At 36.9% G+C, this 21,497-nt stretch overlaps 1 protein-coding gene across 1 annotated transcript in view; it reads left to right on the top strand.

Moving 5' to 3' along the window:
* Window positions 1–598: 598 nt before the first annotated feature.
* gpm6aa (glycoprotein M6Aa) overlaps window positions 599–21,497 on the top strand; it is a 23,294-nt gene continuing 2,395 nt past the window's right edge. Inside the window, exons 1-7 of the mRNA XM_026947442.3 lie at window positions 599–774; window positions 14,336–14,528; window positions 15,213–15,369; window positions 16,391–16,544; window positions 17,416–17,492; window positions 17,585–17,650; window positions 20,988–21,497. The exon at window positions 20,988–21,497 is cut by the window's right edge and continues 2,395 nt beyond it. Of these exons, the coding sequence (XP_026803243.1) occupies window positions 738–774; window positions 14,336–14,528; window positions 15,213–15,369; window positions 16,391–16,544; window positions 17,416–17,492; window positions 17,585–17,650; window positions 20,988–21,140 (837 nt within the window). The 5' untranslated portion in view covers window positions 599–737 and the 3' untranslated portion in view covers window positions 21,141–21,497. The remainder of the gene's footprint in view (window positions 775–14,335; window positions 14,529–15,212; window positions 15,370–16,390; window positions 16,545–17,415; window positions 17,493–17,584; window positions 17,651–20,987) is intronic.

The following is a 21,497-nucleotide window of genomic DNA, read 5'->3' as shown; positions in this document are numbered from 1 at the left end:
CATTATTATTAATATGCATGAGTATTAACTGATTTACAGAATAGTGATTAGAGATGAAAGATTTTTGCCTGATTATTAACATTATTTATAATTTCTATCATTATTATGCACCATTATTATCAGCTTTTTTTCATTGTACATGATTATTTACTTGTATAAAGATTATTTTTTTTCAATTAATTATTATTATTATTATTATTATTATTATTATTATTATTATTATGCATGACTATTTGCATCTAGACATTACAGTTATGAGGATGCAGTACAGTACAGTACAGTAAAGTGATAAATGAATGTATGTTTTTTTTTTTACAGAGTCAGCTTTTTTGGGTGCAGTTTGTGTTTTGCTGCTGTTGGGTTTTCCTGTGTGTGTGTGTGTGTGTCTCCATTTTTCTTCTTTCTTTTTCCCTCATTTACATACCTGTTACTAAAGAGAGATATCAGACTGTGTGTAACATTGCCCTAAAAAGCCTTTCACTGCTGAAAGGGAAGTGGACTGAAAAGAATCTGCACTGACAGTCGCGTCCCTGTGAGAGAGAATGAGAGGAAGAGAGGGAGGGGGACTGAAAGAGAGAGAGAGAAAGCGTGAAAGAGGGAAAGAGAGGGAGGGGTGAGCTCAGAGCCCCAGTCTCAGTCTCTATTGTGAGAAAGAAGAGCGAGATTTTTTGCAGCGACACACAAACCGTCGTCGAGTCAAATCGAGTCGTACCCAAATCAGGGAAAAAAGAAAAAACATGGAGGAGGACATGGACGAGGGACAGAGCCAGAAAGGTAAAGGAATGCATCTTTCTCTTTTGTTCTCTCTCTCACTCTTTCTCTCATCTGTCCATCATCCATCTGTCTTGTTTGGTTGTTTACCTTCATGACTAATCCCCTCTGCACCCTTCTCTATTGTGTCTGATGGATTATAAATCAAGGTTATAGCCAAATGAGAGTTAATGATAAATTGCTGCACTAAATATTGCACCAAATTTATGATTTTTAATAATGTGCCATTTTTAAAAATTAATTTCTCTGCTGTAACAACATTAAATTATTCACATGCATCAATCCCTCTGCTAGGAATTGCTGAAAAATCCATAAATACAATATAAATGGTGTGAATGAACGATGATTTGGTAAAGAGGTGGGTGTGTGCAGGCAGTGGATGGTGTGTGTGTGTGTGTGTGTGTGTGTTTGTGTGTGTGTGCATGCATGTGTGTATGTGAAGGGTCCGAGAGGCTTGTCTTTGTTTGCTGCGCATTTCAGTCAGTCCTCCTTTTTTTCCTTCACAGACGTCGCCTGTATATTCATTTTCCCGTTTATTTCCATGCACTCGTTTGCTTCGTGTGACACTCGAAGGTTGATGTTTATAACATGTTTATAACAACAGCATGTCTGCGGACTGAAATTCTCCAAACACAGCCGTGTATGGGCATGTTTACATTCAGGTGCTTGAGGGAGATGTGAAATATTTCCATCCATATTTTTTACACCATTTTTATAGGTACAATCTTTTTTAAATATAAGATAGATAGATAGATAGATAGATAGATAGACAGCACCCATTACATATCCCTTTCTTCTTCTGCTTTCTCTCTCTCTCTCTGTCTCTCTCTCTCTGTCTCTCTCTCGCCTCCTCCTCCTCCTTTTTTCCCTCCATCTCCATGGCAGCTCTTCATGTGTGCTGTTTTTTTCCCTCTCTTCCTTTGAAAGCAGTGCATGATGGGCAGTAGGACCGCCTGTTGCCATGACAGTGGTCATATATGTCATCTTCCCTGTAAGAGCTCTAAGGGCTTTGGCATTAATCTAAGAAAATAGAGAAATAGAAATGCACCACAGATTGCTGGCAATTAATTAAAAAATAAAAATTATGTCATGTTGTAATATACATAGACATCATTTACCTTGTAACGATGCCAGTTAGTTACGGCTTGTTCACTGAGTGATAGAGTGATAGTGTACTACGATGTGAGTAAAACAATACTATAGTGTAGTTGATACTGTACTACAAAGTGTACTACAATATGACTAATATAATGTAGTAAAATACTTGTACAAGGCCTTTTGGTTAGTTAAGACTTGTTTACTGATAAGCAGTAATAGTGCACTACAGTGTGAGTAAACGATAGTACAGTATGAGTAATAGTGCACTACAGTGTGAGTAATAGTGCACTACGGTGTGAGTAAACGATAGTACAGTATGAGTAATAGTGCACTACAGTGTGAGTAATAGTGCACTACAGTGTGAGTAAACGATACTACAGTGTGAGTAATAGTGTACTACAGTGTGAGTAAATGATAGTACAGTGTGAGTAATAGTGCACTACAGTGTGAGTAAATGATACTACAGTGTGAGTAATAGTGCACTACAGTGTGAGTAATAGTGTACTACAGTGTGAGGAAATGATTCTACAGTGTGAGTAAATGATACTACAGTGTGAGTAATAGTGTACTACAGTGTGAGTAAATGATACTACAGTGTGAGTAATAGTGTACTACAGTGTGAGTAATAGTGTACTACAGTGTGAGTAAATGATAGTACAGTGTGAGTAATAGTGCACTACAGTGTGAGTTAAAGATACTATGGTGTGAGTAACAGTGCACTACACTGTGAGTGACAATGTATTACAGCATAAGTAATATATTACTGCAGTGTGAGTAATAGTGCACTAGTAAGTAATATGGTACTACAGTGTAATAGTGCACTACAGCATGAGTAATATATTACTACAGCGTGAGTAATAGTGTACTAGATTATGAGTAATATGATACTACAGCATGAGTAATATAGCACTACATTGTGAGTTACATGGTACTACAATATGAGTAATAGTGCACTACAGTGTGATTAATAGTGTACTACAGTGTGAGTAATAATGTACTACAGCGTGAGTAATAGTGCGCTACAGTGTGAGTAATAGTGTACTACAGTGTGAGTAATAGTGCACTACAGTGTGAGTAATAGTGTACTTGTGAGTAATATGGTACTACAGTGTAACAGTGTACTAGATTATGAGTAAAATCATACTACAGCATGAGTAAATATGGCACTACATTGTGAGATACATGGTACTACAATATGAGTAATAGTGTACTACAGTGTGAGTGATAGTGTACTACAGTGTGAGTAATAGTGTACTACAGTGTGAGTAATAGTGCACTACAGTGTGAGTGATAGTGTACTACAGTGTGAGTAATAGTGCACTACAGTGTGAGTAATAGTGCACTACAGTGTGAGTAATAGTGTACTACAGTGTGAGTAATAGTGCACTACAGTGTGAGTAATAGTGTACTACAGTGTGAGTAATAGTGCACTACAGTGTGAGTAATAGTGTACTACAGTGTGAGTAATAGTGCACTACAGTGTGAGTAATAGTGTACTTGTGAGTAATATGGTACTACAGTGTACCAGTGTACTAGATTATGAGTAAAATCATACTACAGCATGAGTAAATATGGCACTACATTGTGAGATACATGGTACTACAATATGAGTAATAGTGTACTACAGTGTGAGTGATAGTGCACTACAGTGTGAGTAATAGTGTACTACAGTGTGAGTAATAGTGCACTACAGTGTGAGTGATAGTGTACTACAGTGTGAGTAATAGTGTACTACAGTGTGAGTAATAGTGCACTACAGTGTGAGTAATAGTGTACTACAGTGTGAGTAAATGATAGTACAGTGTGAGTAATAGTGCACTACAGTGTGAGTTAAAGATACTATGGTGTGAGTAACAGTGCACTACACTGTGAGTGACAATATATTACAGCATAAGTAATATATTACTACAGTGTGAGTAATAGTGCACTAGTAAGTAATATGGTACTACAGTGTAATAGTGCACTACAGCATGAGTAATATATTACTACAGCGTGAGTAATAGTGTACTAGATTATGAGTAATATGATACTACAGCATGAGTAATATAGCACTACATTGTGAGTTACATGGTACTACAATATGAGTAATAGTGCACTACAGTGTGATTAATAGTGTACTACAGTGTGAGTAATAATGTACTACAGCGTGAGTAATAGTGCGCTACAGTGTGAGTAATAGTGTACTACAGTGTGAGTAATAGTGCACTACAGTGTGAGTAATAGTGTACTTGTGAGTAATATGGTACTACAGTGTAACAGTGTACTAGATTATGAGTAAAATCATACTACAGCATGAGTAAATATGGCACTACATTGTGAGATACATGGTACTACAATATGAGTAATAGTGTACTACAGTGTGAGTGATAGTGTACTACAGTGTGAGTAATAGTGTACTACAGTGTGAGTAATAGTGCACTACAGTGTGAGTGATAGTGTACTACAGTGTGAGTAATAGTGCACTACAGTGTGAGTAATAGTGCACTACAGTGTGAGTAATAGTGTACTACAGTGTGAGTAATAGTGCACTACAGTGTGAGTAATAGTGTACTACAGTGTGAGTAATAGTGCACTACAGTGTGAGTAATAGTGTACTACAGTGTGAGTAATAGTGCACTACAGTGTGAGTAATAGTGTACTTGTGAGTAATATGGTACTACAGTGTACCAGTGTACTAGATTATGAGTAAAATCATACTACAGCATGAGTAAATATGGCACTACATTGTGAGATACATGGTACTACAATATGAGTAATAGTGCACTACAGTGTGAGTAATAGTGCACTACAGTTTGAGTAATAGTGCGCTACAGTGTGAGAAAATGATACTACAGTGTGAGTAAATGATAGTACAGTGTGAGTAATAGTGCACTACAGTGTGAGTAAATGATAGTACAGTGTGAGTAATAGTGTACTACAGTGTGAGTAAATGATACTACAGTGTGAGTGATAGTGTACTACAGTGTGAGTAAATGATAGTACAGTGTGAGTAATAGTGCACTACAGTGTGAGTAATAGTGCACTACAGTGTGAGAAAATGATACTACAGTGTGAGTAAATGATAGTACAGTGTGAGTAATAGTGCACTACAGTGTGAGTAAATGATAGTACAGTGTGAGTAATAGTGCACTACAGTGTGAGTAAATGATAGTACAGTGTGAGTAATAGTGCACTACAGTGTGAGTTAAAGATACTACAGTGTGAGTAATAGTGCACTACAGTGTGAGTAAATGATAGTACAGTGTGAGTAATAGTGCACTACAGTGTGAGTTAAAGATACTACAGTGTGAGTAATAGTGCACTACAGTGTGAGTGATAGTGCACTACAGTGTGAGTAATAGTGCACTACAGTGTGAGTAAATGATAGTACAGTGTGAGTAATAGTGTACTACAGTGTGAGTAATAGTGTACTACAGTGTGAGTAAATGATAGTACAGTGTGAGTAATAGTGCACTACAGTGTGAGTAAATGATAGTACAGTGTGAGTAATAGTGCACTACAGTGTGAGTAATAGTGTACTACAGTGTGAGTAAATGATAGTACAGTGTGAGTAATAGTGCACTACAGTGTGAGTAAATGATAGTACAGTGTGAGTGATAGTGCACTACAGTGTGAGTTAAAGATACTACAGTGTGAGTAATAGTGCACTACAGTGTGAGTGATAGTGCACTACAGTGTGAGTAATAGTGCACTACAGTGTGAGTAAATGATAGTACAGTGTGAGTAATAGTGTACTACAGTGTGAGTAATAGTGTACTACAGTGTGAGTAAATGATAGTACAGTGTGAGTAATAGTGCACTACAGTGTGAGTAAATGATAGTACAGTGTGAGTAATAGTGCACTACAGTGTGAGTAATAGTGCACTACAGTGTGAGAAAATGATACTACAGTGTGAGTAAATGATAGTACAGTGTGAGTAATAGTGCACTACAGTGTGAGTAAATGATAGTACAGTGTGAGTAATAGTGCACTACAGTGTGAGTAAATGATAGTACAGTGTGAGTAATAGTGCACTACAGTGTGAGTTAAAGATACTACAGTGTGAGTAATAGTGCACTACAGTGTGAGTAAATGATAGTACAGTGTGAGTAATAGTGCACTACAGTGTGAGTTAAAGATACTACAGTGTGAGTAATAGTGCACTACAGTGTGAGTGATAGTGCACTACAGTGTGAGTAATAGTGCACTACAGTGTGAGTAAATGATAGTACAGTGTGAGTAATAGTGTACTACAGTGTGAGTAATAGTGTACTACAGTGTGAGTAAATGATAGTACAGTGTGAGTAATAGTGCACTACAGTGTGAGTAAATGATAGTACAGTGTGAGTAATAGTGCACTACAGTGTGAGTAATAGTGCACTACAGTGTGAGAAAATGATACTACAGTGTGAGTAAATGATAGTACAGTGTGAGTAATAGTGCACTACAGTGTGAGTAAATGATAGTACAGTGTGAGTAATAGTGCACTACAGTGTGAGTAAATGATAGTACAGTGTGAGTAATAGTGCACTACAGTGTGAGTTAAAGATACTACAGTGTGAGTAATAGTGCACTACAGTGTGAGTAAATGATAGTACAGTGTGAGTAATAGTGCACTACAGTGTGAGTTAAAGATACTACAGTGTGAGTAATAGTGCACTACAGTGTGAGTGATAGTGCACTACAGTGTGAGTAATAGTGCACTACAGTGTGAGTAAATGATAGTACAGTGTGAGTAATAGTGTACTACAGTGTGAGTAATAGTGTACTACAGTGTGAGTAAATGATAGTACAGTGTGAGTAATAGTGCACTACAGTGTGAGTAAATGATAGTACAGTGTGAGTAATAGTGCACTACAGTGTGAGTAATAGTGTACTACAGTGTGAGTAAATGATAGTACAGTGTGAGTAATAGTGCACTACAGTGTGAGTAAATGATAGTACAGTGTGAGTGATAGTGCACTACAGTGTGAGTTAAAGATACTACAGTGTGAGTAATAGTGCACTACAGTGTGAGTAATAGTGTACTACAGTGTGAGTAATAGTGCACTACAGTGTGAGTAATAGTGCACTACAGTGTGAGTTAAAGATACTACAGTGTGAGTAATAGTGTACTACAGTGTGAGTGATAGTGCACTACAGTGTGAGTAATAGTGCACTACAGTGTGAGTAATAGTGTACTACAGTGTGAGTGATAGTGCACTACAGTGTGAATTTATTAATGATTTTTAGGATTTTTGAGAAATACCGCAGTCCCGCTCTCTTGTTTTCTATTGGATCCTGCTTGCAGTGTTAGCAGAGACTTTGCCTCCATGAAAGATTTCAGTGCACAATGAAACCAAAATAAATGCAATCTACAGGATTCATTCATTTTACAATGAACTATTTTTCATTGAAATTCTATTTCATTCAAAACATTTACAAAATTCAAAATCCTACTCTTAGCGGCACAAATATTCCATACGCAGATCTCGTGTTCATGGTGTGTGAAGTTATAATTTGGATTATAAACTGGATTATTTTGCAACTCGGTATCTTGCCACTCTTCCTTAAAAGCATTTATTCAGTTTTAATTTAGTGTTTGTTACACTCACTATAAACATTATATATAAAAATTACAGTTAATATCATCGTAACTGGGCATAACTAAGTGTTCAGTGTGATGCTCACTCTACCATTTAACGATGACTCTTTAAGGAAAATGAATTATCAGAGGTAATTCAGCTGCACAGGGAGCTCACTGTGTCCACTACAGAGCAGACGAGTGGAGCGAGGGAGAGAGTGATGGAGGTGAACGGCCTCATGGGAGAATGGGCATTTCATTAGCACTCATCGTTATTGTGTTAGAGAACATTAGGCCATTAGAGTTCCACCGCAGAGCCGCCTCTCCTACCTTATCTATGAGTTCTGCCTGTAAATTTCACTGATCTCCATTGGTTTTACTTTCCTGTCATGAATGTGTAGAGTATGGAAGTGCAAAAATAAATAAATAAACAAACAAACAAACAAATAAATAAATAAATCCCCATCAATATTTTAACAGTATGAGAAAACATCTCATTCTTACAAGAAAACATCTCAACATTGAAAAATATCACGTTAGTGCAAGTTAAAGTATCTCGTAATTTCCAGATTGCATTTCGTTGTTATGGATAAATACGTTTCAATGCGATTTGTAAACTACATCATATAGCTGCACGTACGTACGAAACGTCCATTTCTGCTATGCAAGAAATAAATAAAACCTCTTCTATAATAAGAAAATTCTTCTCTCATAACAACGAGATGTTTTCTGATAATAAAAAGATGATTTTCTCATAACAACGAGATGTTTTTATATTAATACAGAGATGTTTTTCTCTTAATAACAAGACGTATTCTAATAGTACAGAGATGCAATTCTTGTTAGAATTAGTTGCGTTTCTTGTAAAAATAAAAGTTGTTTTCTAACAATAATGAGATGCTTTTCTCGTAAAAATGCTTTTCTCATAATAAAGAAAGATTTTCTACTAATAATCAGATGTTTTTTTCATAAGAATGAGACGTTAACAATAACAACATTTGTTTCTCGTAAGAATGAGATGTTTTTTAATAACAAGAAGCTTCTCTTGTAATAATGAGACGCTTTTTTCAAAATAAAGAAAGATTTTCTATTAATAAAAAGATGCGTTTCTCATAAAAACGAGAAGTTAACAATAACAATATGCATTTCTCATAAGAACAAGATGTATTTTAATAATGAGAAACTTTTCTCGTAATAACGAGAGGCTGATAGGGATTTTTTTCTTGCACTTCTGTACTAAAGTACTTCACAATCCTACAAACTGCAGAAAGTCAGTTTTCAATATCATTTTAAATATTTAGCGTAGTGTTTGCACTTTAACCTTCCTGTAGTGAAGAATCTTTAGCAATAGATATCTTGTTCTTCTCTTTAGATTTTAAAGAAATACAGCTTTTAAAATGACAAATCTTTGGTCAGAGCATTATTTGTGCTGATTTTTAAAAAGCAGCTCATGCATTGCACACACTGTAACCATAACAACACTCTTACAAGTCCTAGTATTAGTATTAGTTAATGAACTAGCCTAGTTCTCGTTCTAGATTAGATTTATTATAATCAGTAATGCAGCTGTAATAAAGCTTGGTGTAATCTGGGAATGAGGAGGTTGTTTGTCTTTGCTGGTGTTTTGAAGGCTGAAAATCCAGCGAGTTTGAGCTGCTTGTGTGACTTGACTGTAAAGTGGGACATAACACCACGTACTGCTGAACGTCCCAGACATACACACGCTGTTATCTTTAGTTACAGCAATGCTGGAATATTTTCCATTTAACATGTAAATCTTCTCATATTCTCTCACTGAAGACTCAAGAAGATTCATTTTCACCAGTACTATGTCCTCCATGTTTGTTTTATCTCGCTTGTCACCCAACTTGTGACCAGGTCAGGCGATTAAAAAAAAGTTCTTGACGTCAATCTTCTCTTCTCACATCTCTTCCTGCAGAATTTCATGTACAATGTGAACTGGCAGTAAAGAAAAAATGGCAAGCGTTTGATAAATGACTGTGTACTGGGACTGTGTGAGCCCTGGCACCTTTTGTTATTATGATCCACACACACGCACACACACACACACACACACAGACATCTGACTTTCAGACTTCTACGTGTGTAGATATTTTTCCCGTGTATTCTCTACCCAGACCCTCTGTCCTATTTTTTGGCCCCCATTATTTCTCTCTCTCTCCCTCTCTCTCACACACACACACACACACACACAGCGTTACTGTGGTTCCACCAATTGTCTCTTAAGCTCAGTTAAGAATATTATTAGCATGTGAGGAGAAAAGCTCATTGTTCAGGCTTTTGTTTCACACTGAAATAATGAACAAATGTCAGAAGGTGGAACAGGGGCCCACATGGATAAAAGGTTATTTTAACTTTAAACACAGATGGTTTACACACACACACACGCATGCACGCACATGCACACACACACACACACACGCATGCACGCACATGCACACACACTCTCACTCATACACGCACATATTATTTTGAACGTGAGAGACTGACTGCTTTTTAGAAACTCATGATACACGTTCTTTATTTTAAATTTCAAATGTTCAATCACACAAATAGAAACGAATCAGATGAGGCATGAATGAATCAGATCAGATGTAAATGAATTGGATCATATATGAACAAACCAGAATAGATATAAATGATTCAGATCATTTATACTGTAAATGAATCAGATCAGATATAAATGAATGAAATCAATTTCACATGAATCAGATCGAGTATGAATATAAATGAATCAGATCCGATATGAATAAATCAGATGAGATAGAAATGAATCGGAGTGGATACAAATCAATCAGATCAGATACCAGTGAATCAGATCAGATTCACTATAGATGATGTAGCTATAGATGAATCAGATAAGATATATATGAATCAGATCAGATGCACATGAATCATATCAAGTATGAATTCATTGGCTCAGATATAAATAAACCAGATCAGATGCAAATAAATCAAATCAGATATAAATGAATCAGATCAGATATAAACAAACCAGAATAGCTATAAATGAATCAGAATAAATATAAATGAATCAAATCAGATATAAATGAATCAGATCAGATATACATGAATCAGATCAGATATATATGAATCAGATCAGATGCACATGAATCGTATCAAGTATGAATTCATTGGCTCAGATATAAACAAATCAGATCAGATGTAAATAAATCAAATCAGATAGATATGAATCAGATCAGATATAAACAAACAGAGATAAATGAATCAGATGCGATATAAGTGAATCAGATCAGTAGATCAGGAGGAGCATTGAGGGGAATCTATGGTGCCGAAGGGGTTTGAGCGCCGCTGAACGTTACTGAGGGGTTTCTCTCGCTGGAGGCTTTTATTTAAGCTCGTATAAGAGCGATCAGCGCGTGTTGACATGCACAGGGTAAGTAGGTCACTGAGAGCTGGAAAGGAAATGGAGATTCAGTTTCGCTCTTCTGAACAGGAAAATCACATTCTGTGTGAATTTGTGTCTGAAAGGTGATACGGCAAAATCCTAAGCAGACTTACACACCCCACAGTGTTTTATTCCTCTTATACCACAGCAGTTTGCCAGTGAGTCCAATTTTTTATTAATTAAAAAATGAAACTTTTTATTTTTTATCCATTTATAAATACATATAATGTTGTGTAACTTCCATAAAACAAGTTAATTCCTGTTCTCACATATGTTATAACAGCTGTAAACTCCTCTGTCCTGAAGATGTCGGAAAACTTACAGCTTTACCTCTGACTGTTACAAAGCGCTGACACTGGAGACTCCTTCCATAAACGTTAAATAAAGTGAAGTGAAGCGAAGTGAAGTGACTTGTGGCCAAGTGCGGTGACCCATACTCAGAATTTGTGCTCTGCATTTAACCCATCCAAGTGCACACACACAGTAGTAAACGCATTCGTCCTTACAGAAAACTTATAATATCAACAATTTCATACGTTTTTTAAATCTGTTTTCTCAAAATGACCCACGAGGTGAGTAATTTTTCTCCAGAGGAACACACTAGGAAACAATACTGCTAAGGAGTGCGCACTACAGGAGGGTTAATTGCAGTAGGGGTGGTTTGGGGGCAGGACGAGGTGTCAGACTGACAGATGGGTTCAGGGGCAGGAATGAATAGGGGGAGGGTAGAGGAGGGGTATTTAGGGGGGTATTTGGGGTTGTAGGAGCTTTAACACTCTCCTGCATGGGTCTTTTGTTCAGTTTGTTGAAGGCTTGACTTCATTTCCATTTTTTACTTTTCACTTTCAGTCTCATGGTGCGAGAGTTCTAATTTTACTGCACATTATCAATTAACACGATTTATAACATCCAAAGTGCCCCCAAAAATGATGCGTTAACGCAAAATAATGAAACTACTACTAAATCTGTAACAGTTTTTTTTTTAACGCTCATCACTTCTCACATTTATTTATTAATTTATTACAAATAATATTAATTATTAATAATACAATAATATAGTTTTAGTTATGGTTAATCAAATTAGCCTTTTTTTTTTTAGGACTTTTTATGTACAAAATTGAATGAAATCTAACTGCATCATCCTCGTTCATTCGAATGTGTATGAATTACTCATGAGGTCATGAATAAGGCATTTGACGTTTCTTTGCAAAATATAATATATCCATTTTTTAAAAAAAGCTATTTTTAAAATGTATTTAAATGTAAAACATTATTTATCTATTTTATTTTATTTATTTATTTATTTTTTAAAAATAATTATTTATATCGTTTTATTTATATATTTAATTTGCTCACATTTGTTTTATTTAAATTTATTTAAATTTAAATGCATTGTAAACATACATTTACTCCAATTTGAATGAACAAGGCCAAATTTTTTGTATATTTTTCCCCAAAAACAAAATATCAGATACAACAGAGTCTCATAAGATCCAATAAATGTAGATATTAAAAAAATAAACGGCATAGTAAAATATAAAGTCGCCTCTTTTTCTGATACCTACTACAGTTTATAAAGGATATAGAACAAAATGAACTATTGAACAAATAATCAAATTAAAATTTAGATTAGTTTGAGAGATTTTTTTTTTCTTAACAGAACATAGCTTTATTTCATGTATTCTGAAGATTAAATGTTTAAACAAAACAAATCTCCACAAGGATAAACATTCAGGTTTAGATTTTTCCTTCCTTCTTTACAAATCTCGAATTTTCAATCCTCACAAGCTTTCTTGGGTTTGGACTGAAGACAGTCGTGTTATAAAGCGTTTACGGTCGTGAGCAGGTGAGGTATGAAAACCGTTATACTGGACTGGATGGAGATCAAACGCTTGCAGTCGGACCTAAACCTGAAATATTTACCGAACATAAACCAGACGCTAAGCGAAGTTTAAAATCAAACAGCTGATGACAGTCCTGTCTAAATATAGCAGTTAGAGTGTCTGTCCCACCACTGCACACTGAACATGCATTAATTATGTACCATCACATAGCTATGTGTGTGTGTGTGTGTGTGTGTGTGTTAGAGACTGGGGGAGAGAGAGAGAGAGAGAGATAGTGTGTGTTTGTGTGTGTTATAGACTGGCAGAGAGAGATAGACAGAGAGAAAGAGGTGAGAGGGAGAGAGAGAGAGAGAGAGAGAGAGAGAGAGAGAGTGTGTGTGTGTTTTAGAGATTGGGAGAGAGAGACAGACAGAGAGAGAGAGCGAGAGAGAGAGAGAGAGAGAGTGTGTGTGAGTGTGTGTGTGTGTTATAGACTGGGAGAGAGCGAGAGAGAGAGAGAGAGTGTGTGAGTGTGTGTGTTATAGACTGGGAGAGAGCGAGAGAGAGAGAGAGAGTGTGTGAGTGTGTGTGTTATAGACTGGGAGAGAGAGAGAGAGAGAGAGAGAGAGTGTGTGTGTGTGTGTGTTTGTGTGTGTTAGAGATTGGGAGAGAGAGAGGGAGAGAGAGAGAGAGAGAGAGAGAGAGTGTGTGAGTGTGAGTGTGTGTGTGTGTGTGTGTCTGTGTGTGTGTGTGTGTGAGGTTGAAGGTTTATTATGTGGTTATTATCTGTGCCGTAACTCAGCACTGCTGTAACACACATCAGGAACAACTCCAGATTTTATAGACTGAATTACTGTAGAGCAAGAGTGTGTTATATTTATACACACACACGCACACTACAGGAAGATAGCTAGATAGATAGATAGATATATAGATAGATAGATAGATAGATTATATGGCCAAATGTTTGTGCACCCCTGACCATCACACCCATATGTGCATGTTGTTGAACGTCTCACTGCAGATTTATTCCCCTGTGTTTGCTGTTATTATGAGCTCCACTCTTCTGGGAAGTCTTTCCACTAGATGTTGGAGCGTGGCTGTGGGGATTTGTGTTCATTCAGCTACAAGAGCATTAGTGAGGTCAGGCGCTGATGTTGGTGAGGAGGTCTGGGGTTCAGTCAGTGTTCCAGTTCATCCCAAAGGTGTTCAGTGGGGTTGAGGTCAGGGCTCTGTGCAGGACACTCGAGTTCTTCCACTCCAACCTTCACACACCATGTCTTCATGGAGCTCGCTTTGTGCACAGGGGCATTGTCATGCTGGAACAGGTTTGAGTCTCTTAGTTCCAGTGAAGAGAAACTGTAATGCTACAGCACACAGAGACGTTCTATACAATTGTGTGCTTCAGAGTTTGTGGTAACAGTTTGGAGAAGAAACACATATGGGTGTGATGGTCAGGGGTGCACATACTTTTATCCATATAGTGTAGATAGATAGATAGATAGACAGACAGACAGACAAACAGTTTGTGGTGATTCCTGTTTGTTTTTGCTCCACAGCCTCCAGCTGAGTCTGATCTCACTTTCTTTGTCCCTCTCCATCTGTCTCTGTCTCTCTCTCTTTCTCTCTATCTGTCTGTTTCTCTCTCTCGGCGTCTGTCTGTCTCTCAGGATGTATGGAGTGCTGTCTGAAGTGTCTGCGTGGGATCCCGTACCCGTCTCTGATCGCCACCATCCTGCTGTACGCGGGTGTGGCTCTGTTCTGTGGGTGTGGTCATGAGGCTCTCTCCGGCACCGTCTCAATCCTACAGAACTACTTTGAAGTGGTCAGGACTGCTGGAGACTCGCTGGACGTCTTCACCATGTGAGCTCATAATAAACAATCCAAACGTTGCCCGGTTAGATCTCTACGGAGCTCATGAAGTTCATGATGTGCTAGTTTTTATATACTTTATTTTATGGAGTGTTTAGCTAGCATACTGCACTGCCAGAGTGAACCCGTCTTTCGTATTTCCTCCTTATGATCGAGTCACAATTTTGTACATGATGTAAATTCTTTATTATGCAAATTAGCTATGATGCAGTAAAAACCTTAGATTGCCAAAATTTTCTACTTTCACAACGTTGGTTCCTGTTTGCACTTAGTTACAAATGATTTATATTTGCTGCAAAACTGGAAAAAGAAATTATAACGGTGGTTTCATCCTTTTCTGGGTTTTATTCCGATATTAAAATGCACTTAAAACAAATTATTTTTACAAATTGTGCAAATTATTTAAGAGATATGTTGACTAGTGACATAGGCCACGCCCATAAGACCACGCCCACAATGTAGGCACAGTTATCGAACACTGTGTGTCGCATGTAAGTGTGTTACCATTTCAGTTAAATACGAGTCGTCACAACAATTTAAACGAGTGAACTGAAAATGAGATTTAGATGCATTTCAATGTAAGAATCTGAACAATATTTCAGATTAATTCAGTTTAATAACGGTTATATAAGCTACTGTACATTACAGTTAGTGTAACTCCTCTTCTCTTTCCAGCATCGACATCATCAAATACGTGATCTACGGCATCGCCTCGGCTTTCTTCGTCTACGGGATCCTGCTGATGGTCGAGGGCTTTTTCACAAGTGGAGCCATTAAAGATCTGTACGGAGACTTTAAGATCACCGCCTGCGGTCGCTGCGTTAGCGCATGGGTACGGAGTCTTCCTCAAATTTACCCAGAAATAAACACTTATAATTTCACATGATGATGAAGCATGCAGCTGTGTGTCATCAGCATATGAAAAGTTAATACTGTGTTTACGAAGAATTGCACCAAGAAGTAGAATATATAATGAAAAAAAGCAGTGGGTCTAGAAGAGAAGCTTGAGGAACATCAGATTTTACTTATGTATACTTAGCAAAGTCATTAGCATTTACGAAATGGAAAAAGGAAAAAAAAAGCAGTGGTCAAACAACAGAACCTTGAGGAACACCAAACTTATGTTTGTATGCAGAAAAGTCACTGTTAACTTTTACAACTGGATAAAGAACAATGTATTGGTCCATCGCACAACTTTCTGAAGCTAGTGTCTGTTTTCAGGATTGGCTGAAACATACAGCTGTGTGTCATCAGCAGAAATAAGATGTTGATGAATAATTGCACCAGAGGTAGCATATAGTGTATATTAAAAAAAAAAAAAGAAAAAACAGTCCTTGAGGAACAGAACCTTGAGGAACATCAGACTTTACTTGTATACATAGAGACAACTCACCAGATTTGATCTGTTCCTTTAACCCCATAAAATTCTCAGTGGTGGAAAAAAATTAGAAAACAAGAACTACATCTCACTTGGTTAGATTTATGTCTTCATACATTAAAGTTACTTCATTTATTTAAAAAAAAACAAATTGACATAATGACTTAATTCATACAAATTTGAACAAAATTGTGAGTGTGAAGTTTTTGTCTTGGATTTTGTTTGATTTAATGTGAATTAAGAAAGAAAACTATGAATGTGAGCCACGACCTCAAGCAAACTGAGCTGTGAAAAGTGTCCCGTAAAATATCCCGATTTAGAATTCCCGTTAAAATCTTGTAAAAATTTTGAGACAAAACCCCAACCTTCACAGAAGTATCATAAGAATTTATGGTATTTATTACGTACTTTTTTTTTTTTCACACCCAGTGCCAATAGATCTGGTCTAATATTTCTGATTTTATTTTTTTCCCAGTTCATCATGCTGACGTATATTTTCATGCTGGCCTGGCTGGGAGTGACGGCCTTCACCGCTTTGCCCGTTTTCGTTTACTTCAACATCTGGACTATTTGCCAAAACACCACTGTACTGGAGGGAGCGAATCTGTGTCTGGACCCACGCCAATTCGGTAAATTGATCTACCAGCACCAGTGCAGAATTATTGGCACCCTTGGTAAAGAGGATTTGTTGTTAATTAGCTTAATCTCACACTGAAAATATAAACTTTAACCTTGGATTGAAGTAAATTTGCTCTAAGAAAATAACAAAAATTTATTTATTAACAAATCAGTAGCAATGGAACACATCACTTCCAGCCTTGCAGCTTTCCCAAAACAAAACTCCAAGTGTAGGAAGTGCTTCAGGACAAGGTTATTACACTTCGTAAAGGCATTTCCTCCTTTTGTAGCCACATTTAAAGCCTTTTTGCACATGGGTTTTTTGCTTAACCCTGTGTTCTGTTCATCTCACAATGATCCCTTTAAAATTTAAAAACAAAACAGAAGAAACTTTCATTTCCTAAATGAAAGTACAGGTGCTTGATGAACATTTGTAATATTTTATTTTTGTATATATTATTTCATCTTTTTAAAATTTGTTAAATTAATATTTAATTGAAATTGTACTTTTTAATTTATTTTTCTTTTTAATTTTTTTCCCTCTTCTTTTATTTCATTTTAATTTGATCGTTTTATACATGTGGTAAAGTATTTGTAAACTTGTTTTAAGAAGGTGATTATAGATATAAGTAAACTGTATGTTGTTGATCTAAAAAATAAAAAATATAATGTAAAAAATCAAAAATGATTTAAGGAAAATTAAAAATGTTAAAATGTCTGGAGAACAAACAAACAAACAAACAAACAAACAAATAAAAACAGACTATTAGTTAAACCAAATTTCTTCTCCCATGGTTGTAGTACAATTTATTGTTTATTATTATTATTATTATTATTATCATTATTATTATTATTATTATTGTTGTTGTTCCTGTGTTTTAGGTGTTGTGACTATCGGAGAGGAGAAGACGGTGTGTGCAGGAACTGAGAAATTCTTCAAAATGTGTGTATCTAAAGAGGTGCGTTTTGAACTCCACCATTCATTTATTACTTAAACAGTTAAAATAAAACACAGTCTTTAATGTGAGTGAAATATGGGGTGTGTCCGCAGCTGGATATGACCTTTCACCTGTTCGTGTGTGCGCTGGCCGGAGCCGGAGCCGCTGTCATCGCCATGGTGAGTTCGCTGTAAATCTACAGTACATTTTACAGCAGTAAATAAATTAGTTTACAGAGTGACGTGTGAATTATAGCGCGAGCTCCTTTAACTAGAATTATTTATGGTGTTAGTTCTATAATAAACAGTGAACTTTGGCATTAATGCACCAACTGCAAAAGGCATTAACATCTGTATACCACAGCGCTGTTCAGTTCTGGATTCTGATTGGTCAGAAGGTGCTGATCACATTACAGTTTATATTAATGCACTCGTTCTAATACGTTATCGTTTCCATAGTAACAGCTCATTCACAGGGAATCGTAAAACGTGTGGAATCACTGATATGGTGAAGTCTTTTGTAATTTATTTAACATGTATGGAAGGAGTCTCCAGTGTCAGCGCTCTGTAACAGTCAGAAGTAAAGCTGTAAGTTTAAGTTTTCTGACATCTTCAGGACAGAGGAGTTTACGCTTCTTTGAGTTCTTTCAGTAAAAAGAATAAAATAGCTGTGTTTTTTTTTGTCTAAATTAAGTTGAAGAGAGAGAAAAAAGAGAGCCTGTGAGGGAACGACTGCTATAATGTACAATAAGTGAGCACAGGAACTTGTTTTACAAATATTTAATTCTTAAAAATCGGTTAAAAAGTATGACATATTCTTTAATAAATAAAAATTGTACCCTTTGCTAAATTCCTGTCCTGTAAGAGGAATATAAACCAGTTCAGGCCGAGTCGTCTAAGGTGCTGGATTAAGGCTCCAGTCTCTCTGGGGGCGTGAGTTCGACTCCCACCGCTGCCACTAAGCTTTATGGGTAATAGAGGCTCAATGGTTAAAACCCAGCGCCGCTAAACTGCTGCTGTTGGGCCCCTGAGCAAGGCCCTTAACTCTTTCCTCTCTGGGACGCTGTATCTTTGTAGTTGACTCCAGCTTCCTGTGAAGAAAAGAATTTCTCTGTACTGTAATGTACAGTATATGTGATAAATCAAAGCTGCTTCTGCCTCATTTTTTCTATTAGCTTTGATTTATGTACTTACTCGGGTCTGACTGCAGCAAAATGGCTGAATTACATCACACACTTCATCTCCTCTGTGCTGCTCTGCATGTAAATACCAGAACAGAGCGATGAGTCATTCCTGCCTTCGCTATGCATCATGGGAAATCGAGTTCACGTTTGTCAGGGTTGAATAAGCAGTGGGCGGAGCTTCAGTGTACAGGTTCCTCTCCATCCCTGGTTCTGCTTTTCACCTTTTCCTTTTTGTCCCTCTCTCTCTCTCTCTCTCTCTCTCTCTCTCTCTGTCTCTCGGAGAGATGCGGGGTCTGTCACACAGTTGCTATGGAAACTAAAAGAAGAAGAAAGGGCCCGTGAGCTTGTTACAAACATCACTCAGTCATTTGTAGGCGACCATTTTCTGAGAGAGCGATGATGATGATGATGATGATGATGATGATGATGACACATCATGTTAAAAACTAAAACGCAACCTGGCTTCCTTTACTGTGAGCATCACAAATAATTTGCATATATTTGCAGAATAATTATCCATATTTATATATGGCTATAATAAACACAGTACACAAAAACACATCAAAGACAAGAGACAAACATGTTTACTTTGTCTGTGAGGAAACAAACAGGGCGTGGCCTTGTGCAACCCTGCATAGCTCATTTGCATACATTTGCATAATGATGATTGAGATATCGCCTATGGCACAATACATTAAAACAACACATCAAACACAAAAGGCCGCCTGGCTTTCTAAATCTGTGGGTGTGGCCTCAATCAAAATATTACAGATTTGCAGTTTTAAGAAAAGCATAATTTGTATATTACATCTGACATTAATTACATATTCATTAGATTGTGGTTTATTCAAACCATTATGAATATGCGTAGACTATTTATTATGAATATGCATACAAAACATGCGTAATGTGTAGATGTAACGTGCATAACGTGTGTATATATGATCACATAATAATCTTAATTATACTCAGTTTTTAAACTGTATTAATTTTACATAATATTGTTACATAAATATGCAAATATGAACAAACTCAGCTGCCGATGCGTTAAAAGACACAAAATACACACAGAGATGCAAACAAATACACAAAGGCACACACACACACACACACACACACACAAAACACACAAACACAACACAAACATGCAAACACACACAAAACACACACACACACACACACACACACACAGGTACAGGTTTTGAAGAAGTGGAAATGTCCCGCTGGGGTACAACACTGCCTCCTGCTGGTGTTGGAGTTAAATTTAGCTCAGAACGCTGTGACATCATCGAGTCCTCACAGAGCAGCAACGCCGAAACAGGTGGCAAACAAAGTGACGGGAAATGAGCAGGAGTGTGTACGTCAAATCGCACATCTTCAAAAAAAACAAAAACAACAACAAAAAAGAAATAAAATCAAGTACAAAAAGGCTCTGACCAGAGGCAAGTGCAAAACACATTAATAAAGCAAAAGCAAATAAAAAAAACACAACAACAAAATTAAAAAAAAGCACATCATTTAAAAATAGGAAGGGGCGGGTCTTATTGAACATCAGATGCTCGTTGCTGATTGGCTACATCGCACGTCAATCTCAGACCCGACAGAAAACAGAGAGCTGGAGGAAGATTAAGAGGTAATATGATGAGTTTAATTGTGTTTATTTTTTTTATCAAGGATGTTCGTACGATGTTATTTTAGATACGATGTTATTTTAGATACGATGTCAAATTTGTACGAGGAACGTTAAAAAGCCGCTTAAAGGAAGTCAGGTTTCTCAGAAGAAAGATTTATTCTTCACTATTAATAACACGAATAACTTTATTAAGCATTAGAAAGTTAGATTCGCTAGATTGACTAGATAATAGAGTAAAAAATGTAATTCTTTTTCTTTGCGAGTCATGTGATACGGTTTGTCCAATCAGCAGTGAGCATGTGATACGTGAGCAGTACGAACCCACCCTCGTTTTAATTTTTAATTTTGTAATAAAATAGCACAAATAAAATTTGAGTAAGCTTAAAGTAAAAATTTATTAACGAGCATCAGTTCGTCTTCAAGGTTTAGCCTACAGCTATGCTTTAAACTACAGGAGGCGGGGCCTGGGAAGGGGCGGAGTCATACTAAACGATGCTAAAGAAAAATGATTTGTCCAAGATGGCGTAACATTTCAGTGATTACAGAAAGGTCAGCTTTGTGAACCTCGTAGCTCAAGTGCAAAACTAAACCACGTCACATCACGTAATGTCACGTCACGTCATGTCACGTCACGTCATGTCACGTCACATCACAGCTGTACACGTTTGAACGTGTCACGTCCTGACGTCTCTGATTTCAGATCCACTACCTGATGGTTCTGTCGGCTAACTGGGCCTACGTGAAGGACGCGTGTAAGATGCAGAAATACGAAGACTGCAAGTCCAAAGAGGAGCAGGAGCTTCACGACATCCACTCCACACGCTCCAAAGAGCGACTCAACGCCTACACATAAAGCAGGAAGTAGCACAGAAGGGGGCGGAGCCTCAGGCACTGGCTGGTGCCATCCAATGACCAATGGTGTGTCACATGACCAACCCCATGGCCAACCCTATGATTATTAATATTGTTATTATTATTACAATTATGTCTAACTAGTGGTGGATTTTTTTTATGTACGCTTTCATGAGAAATGTTCATAGCTTTTTTTTTTCACACTATAACAAATTTCTTTCCCTTTTTTAAGACATCAGTATTAACGTGCGTTGTTATTTCACGGGTCGGTTGTAGGGTATAAAGCACATTCTTTTCATGTGTGTTTGTGTTTCCAGTGCTTTTATTTTAAAGAACATCACACATGAATGAAAACAAA

This window comes from Pangasianodon hypophthalmus, chromosome 7, assembly GCF_027358585.1.
Source record: "Pangasianodon hypophthalmus isolate fPanHyp1 chromosome 7, fPanHyp1.pri, whole genome shotgun sequence".
Taxonomy (NCBI): Eukaryota; Metazoa; Chordata; class Actinopteri; order Siluriformes; family Pangasiidae; genus Pangasianodon; species Pangasianodon hypophthalmus.
Note: the sequence above shows the minus strand (reverse complement) of the source record. Positions and strands in the feature narration are given on the sequence as shown.